At 50.9% G+C, this 14,101-nt stretch overlaps 1 protein-coding gene across 7 annotated transcripts in view; it reads right to left on the bottom strand.

The window, feature by feature from the left end:
* LARGE1 (LARGE xylosyl- and glucuronyltransferase 1) overlaps positions 1–14,101 on the bottom strand; it is a 440,149-nt gene that overhangs the window by 306,747 nt on the left and 119,301 nt on the right. For all 7 annotated transcript variants that reach the window (XM_059681723.1, XM_059681724.1, XM_059681721.1 and 4 more), the window contains one exon: positions 11,114–11,301. In XM_059681723.1, coding sequence (XP_059537706.1) covers positions 11,114–11,219 — 106 coding nt within the window. In that variant the 5' untranslated portion in view covers positions 11,220–11,301. Of the gene's footprint in view, positions 1–11,113; positions 11,302–14,101 lie in introns of those variants that run through there.

Genomic DNA, 14,101 nt, shown 5'->3' with positions numbered 1-14,101 from the left:
AGTCTATGCGGCAACTCTGAAAAAGAGGGAAGTTACGTAATGAGGTGCAGTTAACACGAGAAGTGATTCACAGGAGGGAGGGTGGTATCTCCAGAACATTTAAGGGTCAAAGGAGATGAAGTCCGAAGGCAGGCTGCCCTGTGAGACAAACTGTAGGCGCTCAATAAGTGCAGTCCTCACCAACCTGGTTATTACCGAGTCTAAGTCCCGCCCCCCAGAAGCTTCACTTGATCCCATCAAACTTCCCACATTTGCCAGAAGATAAAGGGTCACCTGAGATGCGTGTTAAAATACAGACCCCTCCCTGCACACCTCGCCTGCACAATCTCCTCTGCACACCTGGGCCAGGCCCTGGAACTGTATTTTTCCTAAGGGCCCCAGGGTGGGCTGGGAGTCTGTTAACTGCCTCAGGTGATTCTTTATTTTAAAAAAATGTATTTTTATTGATTTCAGACAGGAAGGGAAAGAGAGAGAGAGGCATCAACGATGAGAGAGAATCATCGATCAGCTGCCTCCTGCACATCCCACAATGGGATCAAGCCTGCAACCCAGGCCTGTGCCATTGACCGGAATCGAACCTGGGACCCTTCAGTCCTCAGGCTGACACTCCATCCACTGAGCCAAACTGGCCAGGGCAACCCCAGGTGATTCTTAAGCCAGAGATCTAGGTGACGTCTTTACAGGCTGGAGGAGAAAATCCTCCCTCAGGTGCCTCTTAGCTTAGCAGCCAGAGGCAAGTCCAGCCGCAGAGATGAAGTCTGAGAGCAGGGTCCAGACCATGCCCGGGTCCTGAGAGAGGAGCCCTGCCCACCTTCCCGGCCTCCATCTGCCACCCCCTCTCCTGCTTCTCTCCAGCCCAACTTCCCCTTGCTGTTCTGCAAAGGCACCAAGCGCTCTCCACTTCCTGCCTGAAACGCCCTTCCTCCTGACCCCCGCCCAGCTCAGAGAGGCCGGTCCAGCCAGTGTCCTCCCCACCCCTCACCAAGCCTCACCCCTGCCACTTGCACAGTCATCTCAGGCGGCTTTATTTCTCTGTGGCACGTATCACCACGCTCACTTTAACTGGTTAATCTTCTCTGTCCACCGGGAAGTGAGCTGCATGAGAAGGGGGACATGCAAATGGCATACCCTCCGTCCCTCCAGGGGCTGTGGGAGGATTCCATGCGCATGAGAAAGCTTGTGCTCAATAGCGCCGGCTACCTAATCAGAGCTGCTACCCAGGGGTGCCACGGAGAGGCTCCCTGCCCGGGGTGTCCCTGCAGGCACCCGCCTGGGCTCTGCTCCATCAGGAGAACTCGGGATGCAGGACAAGGGGCATGGAGTGCCCTCTGCTGGAGCGCGGATGACAAATACCCACCCAGGACCCTGCATCCTCAGGTCTCCCCCAGGGAGTCCCTGTGTGAGCGACTTGGTGCTTCAGAGCTCAGGCAGCATGTCAAACACAGCTGAAGCCTGCCCGGCCAGTGTAGCTCAGTGGCTGAGCGTCGACCCATGAACCAGGAGGTCACGGTTGGATTTGTGGTCTGGGCACGTGCCCTGGTTTCAGGCTTGATGCCCTGTAGGGGGCGTGCAGGAGGCAGTCGATCAATGAATCTCATCGATGTTTCTATCCCTTTCTCCCTCTCCCTTCCTCTCTCTAAAATCAATAAAACATTTTTTTTAAAAAAAGTTCGTGGACCTACTCTATGCTAGGCACAATGGACTCCTCCTCATCTGCACAAAGACCCTGTCCAATAGGGAACAGCATCCCCACTCTCGAGGAGCAATGTGGGCTCAGAGAGGTTAAGTTATCAGCTAAGGACACACAGCGTTTAAGGGGAGGTTGGGGAATAAGAGCCATGTGTGCTGACTCAGCTACAGCCCCATCAGACAAAGCTTCTGTTAGAGAAGCGACTGAACTCTGCGTCAGAGGGTGGTCCTCTCCTCTTCGTTCCTCTTTAAAGTCCTCACAACAGGTCCTCCAGGTGGAATTTAACTTTTTCCAAACACGGCCACTGGGCCCACAGTGAGCTGCAGGTGCACTGTGACTGGGGCTACAGTATATCTCAGAGCCCCCTCCTCCCACCCTGTCTCCTGCACACCTAAAGGGAGACTGCGGTGTCTGGAAAAGAGATGGCAGAAATGAACAAATGTGACCTCTTTTGTCTTTACAAAAAGTAGTGATGAAGAAGTCGGTGACAAGCAGCGAACCAGGTTGGTGACACAGACTATCTGGGTGGCGGTTCCAATGACATCACTGTCTGGGGCTCTGCGCCTAGTTTGGCCAGTTCTCCAGGCCTTGGTTTCCTTACGTGGACCAGGTGGGTGACCTTTTGCATCCCTCCCAGGAAGACCTTCCAACACTCTCAGAATCAGGAAAAGAAAGCGAACATTTAGCTGAATGACGGCTACTCTAATCGGGACTTCATAGCCCTTCTAACAAGTGCCTGAGCTGCGTATTATTGTCCCCTTTTCAGGAAAAGACACAGACCTGCAGGGCTGCTAGGTAACTTGTCTCCTGTCACTCTGGGATTTAAATAGTGCCACCCATCACTGAGGGACACGTCCGCCCACCATCAGCCCCTGGCCCAGATAAAGTCCTTGTGTCGTTTTCAAAGGTTTCATCTGCTTAGGCTTCAGCCTGCCTAGATGATTCCGAAGGTCCATGCCTGCTCTTAATTGCATGAGTCTCTGGCAGAAACAAAATGCAAATTGCATTAAAGGCCTAATCGAATTTTCTGCTTCTATTGGCTTATAATAATCCCCAAGCCACGAAACATGGTGTGCCTTCTCGTCCAAGATGGCCTCGTTCCCTTGTCTGGGGATGTGTCGGGTCCTTATCTGAAGCCTGAGCATGTTGACTTTGAAATGTCATCCACCAGTTGTTTCTATATAAACAAGTTGTGCGCCGGGCCCAGGCAGGCAGGGCCTGGTTTGCACACCGGCTCCCTTATGTACAGGCTGGGTGACCTTGGCAAAGACCTCAACAGGCCTGAGCCTCGGTGTCCTTATCTCCAAAACAGGCCGAGCGTGAAGCTACCTGGAGGAATAAATGAGATAATGTGTGTAAAATCCCCAGCCCAGCCCTAGCTGGTTTGGCTCAGTGGATAGAGCATCGGACTGCGGACTGAAGGGTCCCAGGTTCGATCCCAGTCAATGACACATGCCCGGGTTTCGGATTTGATCCCTAGTAGGGGACGTGCAGGAGACAGCTGATCAATGATTCTCATCATTGATGTCTCTCTCTTCCTCTCCCTCTCCCTCGCCCTCTCTCTTCCTCTCTGAAATCAATAAAAACATCTATACTAATAAAAGCGTAATATGCTAATTAGACTGGACAGCCAAAAAACCTTCCGGACGTCATTCTGGATGTCCTTCCGGACAAAGCTGCAGTGGTGGGGGCCAAGGCAGAGGTGGTTAGGGGCCATCAGGCAGGCAGGGGAGTAGTTAGGGGTGATCAGGCTGGCAGGGGAGCATTTAGGGCAATCAGGCAGAGGCAGTTAGGAGCAATCAGTCAGGCAGGCAGAGGTGGTTAGGGGCAATCAGGCAGGCAGGCAGAGTGGGTAAGGGTGATCAGGCAGGCAGGCGAGTGGTTAGGAGCCAGCGGTCCCAGATTGCAAGAGGGATGTCCAACTGCTGGCATCCGCACATCCCCCGAGGGGTCCCGGATTGGAGAGGGTTCAGGCCAGGCTGAGGGACTCCCCTCCCCCCATGCACAAATTTCATGCACCGGGCCTCTAGTCTACACTAATAAAAGAGAAAAATGGTAATTGGCGTACGACGATACCCTTTTCATTGGCTAATCAGGGCTATATGCAAATTAACTGCCAACTATGATTGGCAGTTAACTGCCAACAAGATGGCGGTTAATTTGCATACGTAGGCACAATGCAGGGAGGCGAAAGGGAAAGCAGGAAGAAGCCCCCTGCCACTGACAGTGATCAGAAACCCATGGGGGAGCTAAGAGCTGTCCCCCAGCCATGATCGGAGAATCAGGTGCCTTTTCTGCCCTGGCCAGTGATAGCAGGAAGTAGGGGTGGAGCCAGCGATGGGAGCTGGGCACGGTCGAAGCTGGCAGTCCCGGGAGCTAGGGGTCCCTTGCCTGGGCCTAAAGCGAAGCCCACGATCACGGGGCTGCTGCAGCTGCAGGTCCCCGCTGCCCAGGCCGGATGCCTAGGCCAGAGGCGTTAGGCCTGGGCAGGGGCGGAGCCTGCAACCGCGGGGAGCTGGAGGTACCCTGCCCAGGCCTGACACCACTGCCGGAGGCCTCAGGCCTGGTCAAAGGGCCGATCCGGTGATTGGTGATCAGAGGGTGATGAGGGTCAACTCCTCTGGCCGATGCCTCAGGCCTGGGCGGGGATTAGAGCCAGTGATCGGGGAGAGATGGGGGTCCCCTGTCCAAGCCTGACACCTCTGGCGGAGGCGTCAGGCCTGGGTAAGGGGCCGATCAGGCGATCAGAGGGTGATGGGGGTCTACGCCTCTGTCAGAGGCGTCAGGCCTGGGCAAGGGGCCGATCCTGCGATTGGAGGGTGATGGGGGTCAATGCCTGAGGGCTCCCAGTATGTGAGAGGGGGCAGGCTTGGCTGAGGGACACTTCCCCCCCCCCCACCCAGTGCACGAATTTCGTGCACCGGGCCCCTAGTATTTTTAATAAAATAAAATAAAATCCCTGGCCTGGCCCATGGCAGGGAGTAAGTTAAAAGGTCCAAAACCAAAGTCTAACTGAGTGAGACAGGATCAATAAGCAATATAAGCAAATGCCAGTTCTTTCTTCTCAATTCAGCCCTGTATAGATGACATGGGGACCAACCAGGAAAGCTGGGACTGTGACAAGCCAGAGAGAATGGCCACGCCCCTGCAAAGGGACAGTGACTGCTCAGAGGCTCAGCCAATTGCTGCTGGGATGGAGGGAGGGCGGGGTTTGCTAGACCTTTCCATTTTTGTGTGGAAAGCCAGAAATCTTGATTTTTATGTGCCATCTCTCATTTTTTAACTATTCATATAAATTTAAAAATGGTAAAAGCAGTGGGCAGGCCTAACCCAATACAAATGCATGCTAGTTGCAGCCCATTTCTGTTTAACAAGCTATAAATGGAAGCTATTGCTGAATAATATACAGGAGAGGTGAACCTAGGTTAACAGTTGCGAGTATTCGAAGCACAGAGTTTATTCTTGTATTTTGTTTATTAATTGTTGTATTATTTTCCATATGAACAACTATAAACCTACTTCTGCCCCACCTGCATTTCCTCTCTGTGCTCCCACATCGCCTACAGTGACATTACCAAACGCTGTCTGTTCCAGGCTCCTGGAGTTTACGAAGATGCAAATTTGTTGATGAATGCAGACAGGAACATTTGTCTAATGTGGCTTGACGTCCAGGTCAAGAAATAATATCGCTTTAATTTTTTTAAAACATATTTTTATTGATTTCAGAGAGGAAGGGAAAGGGAGAGAGAGAGAGAGAGATAGAAGAAACATCGATGATGAGAGAATCACTGATTGGCTGCCTCTTACACGCCCCCTACTGGGGACCGAGCTCGCAACCTGGGCATGTGCCCTGGACCGAAATCGAACCTGGGACCCTTCAGTCTGCAGGCCAACGCTCTATCTACTGAGCCAAACCATCTAGGGCAGTGGTCCTCAACCTTCCTAATGCAGCGACCCTTTAATACAGTTCCTCATGTTGTGGTGACCCCCAATTTCATTGTTACAAATTGAACATAATTAAAGCATAGTGATTAATCACAAAAACAATATGTAATTATATATGTGTTTTCGGATGGTCTTAGGCGACCCCTGTGAAAGGGTCGTTCGACCCCCAAAGGGGTTGCGACCCCCAGGTTGAGAACCGCTGATCTAGGGCATATTGCTTTAATATTAATCAGAGCTACATCATTGCTAGAGTTCTGGTAGGAATACAGGCATACCCCATATACCTCATTTTATTGTGTCTCATGAAGGTTGCATTTTTTTGTTCTTTTAAACAAACAAAGGCAAGATCCTCCACCAACAAGAAGATCATGACTCCCTGTATTTAACACTCACTTCACTGGGGTGGTCTGCAACAGAACCCGCACTATCCCAAGGCGTGCCTGTCCTGGTCTTGTTTCAAACTGATGGAAACACCCTTTCAGAATTAGGGTTCTCTGAGCGAATGTCAGACCTTGAAGTCAGTGCTGTGATCAGACCCTCCTGGGGGGAACCTGTGTCCAAATGGTGAGGCCCATCGGGAAGGCAGAAAGGAAGTGTGGTTAAATAAAAATGGTCAACATCTATCCCAAAAGGAAAGTTTCATGTTTAGAAAGCATTTGAATTTCAAAGTTCAGCAGTAGCATAGATTCAAAATACCCAAAGGCTCAGAAAATTCCTCTCATCCGAACAGAATGCAAAACCCACAAAAATCTCTTCAAATTCAGATACTTATTGAACTATCAAGACTGGCATAGATTTTTTAAAAAATAGCATAACATGCAGAAAAGTGAACAAATCATAAATGAAGAATGTTGTAAACTGTCACAAAATGAACACACCCATATAATTATCACACAGGTTAAAAAATAAATTATTACCAGCACCCCAAAGTCTTCCTTATGCCCTGCCCTGGCCTCTACACCCAGATTAATTTTTGCCTATTTTTGTATTTATATAATTGGAGTCCTACCGTATGTTCTCTTTTGTATTTGTCTTTTTTATTTTTTATGTTTTATTGATTTCAGAGGGGAAGGGTGAGGGAGGGATAGAAACATCAATGATGAGAGAGAATCATTGATCGGCTGCCTCCTGCATGCCCCCCCTGGGGACAGAGCCCGCAACCCCGGCATGTGCCCTTGACTGGAATCGAACCTGGGACCCTTCAGTCCGCAGTCCAATGCTCTATCCACCGAGCCAAACCCGCTGGGGCTGTGTCTGTCTTCTTTTGCTCAACACTTTCTGTGAGTATATTCATGTTCATGGCTCCATAGTATGTCACTAGATAAATATACCACTAGTTATTTAACTTTTAAATAATATTTTAAAAGGTATTTTTACTTATTTCAGAGAGAAAGGGAGAAGGAGAGGGAGACAGAAGCATCAATAACGAGAGAGAACCATTGATGGGCTGCCTCCTGCACCCCCACTACTGAGGACCGAGCCCACAACCCGGGCATGTGCCCTGACCAGGAACTGAACCCTGACCTCCTCATTCACATGTCGACACCCGACCATTGAGCCACACCAGCCTGGGCAAGACTGGCCCTTTCTAACTCACGTTAAATACTTAGAAGCATAACCTCATAGAATGTTAATGCCCCACGAGGAGTGCCTCATTTTTACATCATTTCACATCAGGGGAGATGCAGCTCTAGAAAGGGGAGTGGTTGGGTCCCTACCCCCAGCAGATCTGGCTGATTCCAGGGCCTGCGGCGCACGACCCCACCCCGCGCTCCCTCAATTCATCCCACAGCTGCTTGTCCCCATCTTATCCATCTTATGCTCAGAGTCCCCAGCTCAGGGAGCGTTCTAGGCTCTGCTCTCAGGAGACCCACTGAAATTAAACAGGGTTGGAAAATAAATAAACCCCCATTAAGAATGAATAGCACTGCCATGAACGCAGACAGCAACTCTGTACCTTATTTATGGCCCCACCAGCCTTGATACAGAAAACTCAAGGGTGTCAATAAATAGATTGCAAAGTTGTGTTTTCCTAGACAAGAATGTCTCTGCAGGACCAGCTGGGAGTGCACCTATGTCTGGAGCAACGGCTGGGGCTCCACGTAGCCTCCATGACCCCACACTCAGCCTTTACTAGTCTCAGGATGTCCGGGTCAGGAGGTCAGCAGGTCACCCTGTCCTACTGTCCCTCATGCTCACTCCCTCCCCCCAGGTCCTCCTGTCCTACTGTCCCCCATGCTCACTCCCTCCCCCCAGGTCACCCTGTCCTACTGACCCCCATGCTCACTCCTACCCCCAGGTCATCCTGTCCGACTGTCCCCCATGCTCACTCCCTCCCCCAGGTCATCCTGCCCAGCTGTCCCCCATGCTCACTCCCTCCCCTGTACTGCCTCGTGTTTGCACAGGCCTCATGGCATGCATTTCACTCCTCCCAGGGCAGCTGAGGCCAGCAGGGGACAGAATGATCCTCATTATGATAAGCTGGACTCCGGGCTCCCTGCCACACCCCTCCACGGGTTCAGGGCCATCAGAGTCATCCTGACCTCTGGCAGGTGACAGCTCTTTGACTGTTTGCTGAAGCTGACACACACGCCCGGAGCCTCCGCTTCTCCAAGGTAAACAGCCTCAATTCTTCCCACTGTGCCTAGTGGAGCCAGGCTTGAATCGGCACAATCATTCACCTCGATTCGCCTAAGTGTGCGGCCATACCTAGACCGTTCTGACAGTACAGCATCAGGGAACAAATGCCGTGGCCGCGCTGTGGACTGCTACCTGTAAAGAAATCTGTCACCTGTACTATTCTAGCTGGAATATGTCTGTTAATGTACTCAATCACCCACCCCCGACTTACAGCAGCTTCTGATTTGGTCCCAAGGTAGGACTTCTTAAGCTTCACGGTTATAGGTACAGTGCCTACCCCAGTCAGTGCGTGTGGTTGCAGAGTATCTCCCCAATCCTCCCTGTAACCTATCTGCCAGGCTAATAAAATCACTCAGCGTCAAGGATCACAGTCCCCCACCAGCCGGCGTGGGAAAGACAGTGTGATGCTGGGAAGAGTCTTCAGGTGGACATCAACACACTGAGAAGCACAGCCAGTCCTGAAAGCTCCTAACGCAGATCAGCTTCTATTCTCTCCTCCGAGAAAACGTACCGTTCGCCTTTGGGGCCACCCCTCCCTCAGGGGAACTCCTCGCTACCCCATGACCAGAAACAGGCACAGGGCTCGGGGCTGCCATCCCCAGCCTCGCCAGTCAGTGACTGGTCTCTGGACAAGCAACTAGAGGCAATCCAATCAGGGGCAAGCCTGGATAGTTGGGGGAGGGAGAACTCATCCTTCTATAGGGTCTGCAGAGGGTAAGTCATAAATAAAGCTTTCTTCACGTAGGAAAAACTACCCTGAAATAAACCACAGAAGAGAAAAGCAGAGCAAAGGGATGAAGAGAGACTGAGCTACACAGATATCACTTGAGCCCCTGGATCCAACCCTACCTGAAGCCTGCTCTACCTCTGAACTTACAACTTTTGTTAGCCCCCAAATTCCCTGTTTGCCCAAACCTTTTAGGGTTGAGTTTCTATCAATGAATGCAAATAAAAATTCTGCAATTTCCCTCACAGCACCCAGAAACGTCATGTGACACCCTGTCAAACCCCTTGCCAAAGTCTGCTACCTCACTGAGGCCCCAACAATAACATGGTTTTAGAGTTAAAAACTCCAGCTCTCGAGTCCAATAATCCAGGCCCCATCTTGACTGGCTTTGGGGCCTCGGGCAGATCCCTGAAGTTTACCTGCCCCGCCTCCTCATCCCTACCTATTACACAGGATTCTTGTGAAAAAATCCTAACACATCAAGTCCTAACAACAATGCCTGGCAGGTAGAAATGCTCAGAAAACTAATAGCTTATATTGTTGCCATGATCCTCGTTATTGTTACAGTATTACTAGAGGCCCGGTGCATGAATTCGTGCATGGGTGGGATCCAGCCAGCCAGCCCCAACTGGGACCGCTCGGGCCGGGCTGGCAGGGAGGAGGGGCAGAGGGTGGTTGGCCTCACTCCCTGGTTGAACTCTGGTCGAGGGGACAACTTGCATATTAGCCTTTTATTATATAGAATTATTAGCAATCTAGTTATGAAAGTCAATGTTTTAATGTATTAAACAGAGTCATGTGCCAGCCCTTCATAGCCCTGTTTTATCAGGGCTCCTCCATCACTCCTAGAAAAAAGGCTTCCTTATATCTCTCCTAGGCTTATCACCAGCTCACCTTCCTCCCTCCGATCCCTTCAAGGAAAATTATCTATCCACAGGCCCTGGCGTAATTCCTTCTCTCCAGCCCCTTAGATGAAAGCTCCACCACCTGCAGGGACGCAGGGGCAGGGAGGGGCAGGCAAGGGGCAGGGTGTGGCTCGGGGCCCCTCCCTGCCATGCCGGCACTCAGTCCCGCCCACCTCCTTTATATTCAGTCTGGCTCACTCGGGGCACATCTTGGAAAGTGAAGTGCAATTCCTAATTAAAAGGTAGCCTTGAGCTGTCAATAAAATTATGCATAAAGAACATGTTTAAAAACACAGTACTTGACTTCCTCGAGTCAGATTTTCCTTTGAGTTAATTTTTCCCTTTTAACTCAAGTGTGGGGGTAAACAGAAAAAAGCTGAGCTCGCCAACACTGCCACGCCTTTCCTCCCCAAGCTTAGAAAACCACCTCTGATACACAACGCACAGCCTTTGAAACTGCTGGCTGGGAGAATGGCAAGTCTTGCCTTCGCTAATGATTTCCGAAAAGTGGCAGGGATTTGCGTTCGTTTCTGTTTGTTTGGGGAGGGTCCAGCCCCTGCTGCGTTCCTGTACTGGGCCATCAGATGACTGATCATCCCTCCCCCAAGCCCGGCCTACAGCTCCGACACCCGCCTCCCGCAGCCCCCTGAGCTGGGCTTGCCTCCTCCCACCACGCACAGCCTGTGCAGCAATCATGTGTGTGTCCACCTGCCTGTCTCCCCCACTGAGCTGTGAAGGTCCAGATGTGTTAGCACCACACGTCCAGCACCTGGTCTAGCAAGATGTAAACCACAGCAGCAGCGACAGGAATAACAAATGTTGAACATGTGAATACGTGAATGAAGAGACGGAAGAAAGGACAAAACATCTGGCACCATGAACAGCTAAGTCATCGCTCCAGGGCCCAGCCTTGCCTGTCACCAGCACAGCGATCCACTCGCAAAGCCGGTCTTTGACATTTGTGTCACCTCCTCCATGCCACTGCGCCCAGGTGCACCTGATCTTGCTGTTGTGTCTGTTTCTCCTCACATTCCTGACTCCCTCCATCGACCTAGACAAGCCTTCCCGTGACGGGGTACGGGTATTTGCTTCTATAAAATGACCTGCTGGGATCAGACGGCTTGGCGGCTCTCCCTGGGACGCTGGGACAGCCAGCGTTCTTCTGCCCCCGCCCAGCCCCTCCCTCTGCGACAGCTTCCTTCTTACCTTCGAAGCTCCCGGCAAACAGGTAAAGCCAGGTGATGGCTGGGATGCAGAGAAGAGTCAACGAGGCAGCCAGGAATTTCCGTCTCCCCCTGCAGATTCCCAGCATCCTCTCGGAAGTGGCAATCCCTAATCCCAGAGCCGTTTCTCTGCCCGGAGCGTGGAGTCCTCGGCCTCCCTCATAATACTCCCTGTGAAGGAAGAGCAGAGGGGAAGGGCTGTAAATGGATGCAGATTGCAGAGAGAACATGCTGTAGATCCCGGGAGGAGGCTGACTGGGCTACGGCTTCCTGCTAACCCGTATTCCCGAGGGACGCTGCTGCACCCCTGCCATCTATCAAAGCGGAGACAGTTCTTTAGAAAATAAACGAATAAAGGATAAGGGCGCTCTCTCTCTCTCTCTCTCTCTCCTCTCTCTCTCTCTCTCTCTCTCTCTCGTGCACCCTTACACACACATGCATTTCAACTATGGGTTACTTCGGAAGCCTGAACTAACACACTCATTACACGAGCATTCAGTGAGCACCTTGAAGATACCACGCACTAGCCAGGTGCTGTGTTTTGAAAAAGTAGAATGAGGGTTGGCGTCAAAGAGCACCGTCTAACAGGAGAGGCCAGCATAAAACACCCAGACACCCCGAGAATGTGACGGCTGGGGGGGCAGGCACCTCCAGGGAGGATGAGGCAGCTGCTGACCGCTTCCATGTGTGGCCAGGAGGGTGAAACAGGTCCCGTGTTCCCAGCAGAGAGCCCAGTGGAAGGCACACAAGGCTGACCACACATGCACACACACACACACAGGAAAGGAGGCTGGCAAGGCCACGAGATCTCCATCAGCGTGGAAAGCCCACACGCACTCATCTTTAAATGGAAGAAGAACCCAGAAAAGCAGGGACGACAATGCAGATGTGCAGAGAATGGGGAGGAGCATGGAGATGACCTACAGCCGTCTGCAGAGGGACAATCCCCAGACCACGCCGAAGACTGGTGAAATGCAAGGAACAGAGAAGGGAAAAGGCCGGCACTGATGGAGTAGAGGACACGACCTCTCACCTGAGTATACAACCAGAAACTCATGTGACCTTAAAGAGGAATTAAAAACCCAACAGACTATGAGATCCCATCTCCATCACCTCCTAACACAGATAGATGTCACATGGGCTGTAGGTGGAGAGCGAGGTCCACGGGGAAACTCCCTGACAGAGCAGAGCCCATGGCTGCAGGCAGCTCCCATATAAGGCTTCAGATTCCCAAGGAACGGTGTCCCTTAGGTTCTCCCACACGGTCCTTCCCTCTGCCAGGACCCTCAAACCCCATGTGACAAGGGTCTGGGTGAACCGTCTCCCTTCCCCACCAGCCGTGGTGTTTCCAGAAGACAGGCAGCCCATCGGATTCACCAGCATCTCTAAGACGTAGCGTCCTGTCCGTCACTTTCAGGTGCCTGATAACTGTCTGCTGAACGAATAAATGGAATCCGATTCTCACCAAAGGCGACCCTCCCGAGCTTCAGGACTTTGTGTTCAGCAAGTCGCCGGCCATAAACACCTCATGGGGCCCATCTCCCCGTCAGAGGCCAGGCTGTCTTCTGCAACCTCCCTGACCCTTTTCTAAATGTTTGCAACAGATGAAAGGCCACAGGGCTGGAGGGGGAGCACAAGAAAGGAAAGCCAATAGAAGAAAATCCCTTTAAACCAAGATGCTGACTGCAGAAAAGTGCCCCCAGGGGAGAAGGAGAAACAAACCCCACAAACAAACCTCGCTGGTCACTAAGAATGAGCATCTCTGCTAAGAAGGAGCCTCATCGGGAAAGGCTGGTGAGCTCAGGAGAGGGCGTGTTGGGGGCAGAAGGCTGTGAGTGAGGCATCTGGACTCAAACCCAGCACCACACTATGACCTGGCCCCCGGGTAAGCTTGGTTTCATTCATTCATATACAGCGAAGGGACACCCTCAGTCTGGGCGGGTGGTTACGAGGCTGAAATAAGAAATCCCTTGAGCGACTGGCAAAGCCCCACCAAGCACTTGGCAGGGTAACCCCATCTTCCTAAGAACCCAAGAGCAGTCTTCCTTATGCTTTTCTCTCTCTCCCCCACCCGCCATGCTCCCCACACCGGGTTTGGTAGAAAACAGATCGCAGCAAGTAGGTACTGACTGACCAGCCAAGCGGCTGACTTAACCTGAAAAACCTATCTACGCAATTCTCCTTCAGGAGTTACCACCCATTAAAATCACATGGTTTGTGTGGGGTTTTTTTTTAAACAGTTCACTTATAAGAATAAAGACAACGAGCAGTAGTAGCACTTATTATGTATAAAGCATTTTTCTAGTTTTTTTTTATTTGTTTAATTCTCAAAATAACTTATTTTTATCCCCATTTTATGGATAGGAAAACTAAGGCCAAAAAGATTAATTAATGGGCCAAAGGTTATACACACCTAAGGCAGGGATGGGGGGCAGGGGGGCGGCTCTGTTCTCCCTAAGAAATAGACTCCTTCCAGGGGCATCTTGCTTTTGATCTAACCTCAATCCTTTATATGCATCTTATGAGTATTTCCTTCCCCAGAGTCAGATATATCACCGATGTCTGCTCCTGTTCCAAGGGACAGTAAAGTAGATTAGCTAGAAATCCAATCAGAAAGCTATAGATGAATTTACACCTCAGGGGAAAGTAGGGATATACTTAAAACGGAACTCAAGTGGCACTGATATTTAAATAATATTTTTAAAGACTCCTTAAAACACTTATTTTCCTCCCTTTCCTCTCTCCATCTGCACACGTTCGTTTCAACTCGCACAATTTATGTAAAGTTTTAAAACAGAGTCAAGGTTGGCTTGCATTTTATGATAACACTGGCACCTGAAATTAAACTCAGCAGGTGAAAAAATAGTCCTTCATGGATTTGACTTTTAAATGGCACCTCTGTGCTCTAAAGACACATTTTAAAGAAAAACCTCCATATTTATCAGAAGTTTCTCCAGGAAGTCAATACAGG

Source organism: Myotis daubentonii, chromosome 2 (assembly GCF_963259705.1).
Source record: "Myotis daubentonii chromosome 2, mMyoDau2.1, whole genome shotgun sequence".
NCBI lineage: Eukaryota > Metazoa > Chordata > Mammalia > Chiroptera > Vespertilionidae > Myotis > Myotis daubentonii.
The sequence above is the reverse complement of the archived record's forward strand: the minus strand, read 5'-3'. Positions and strand labels throughout refer to the sequence as shown.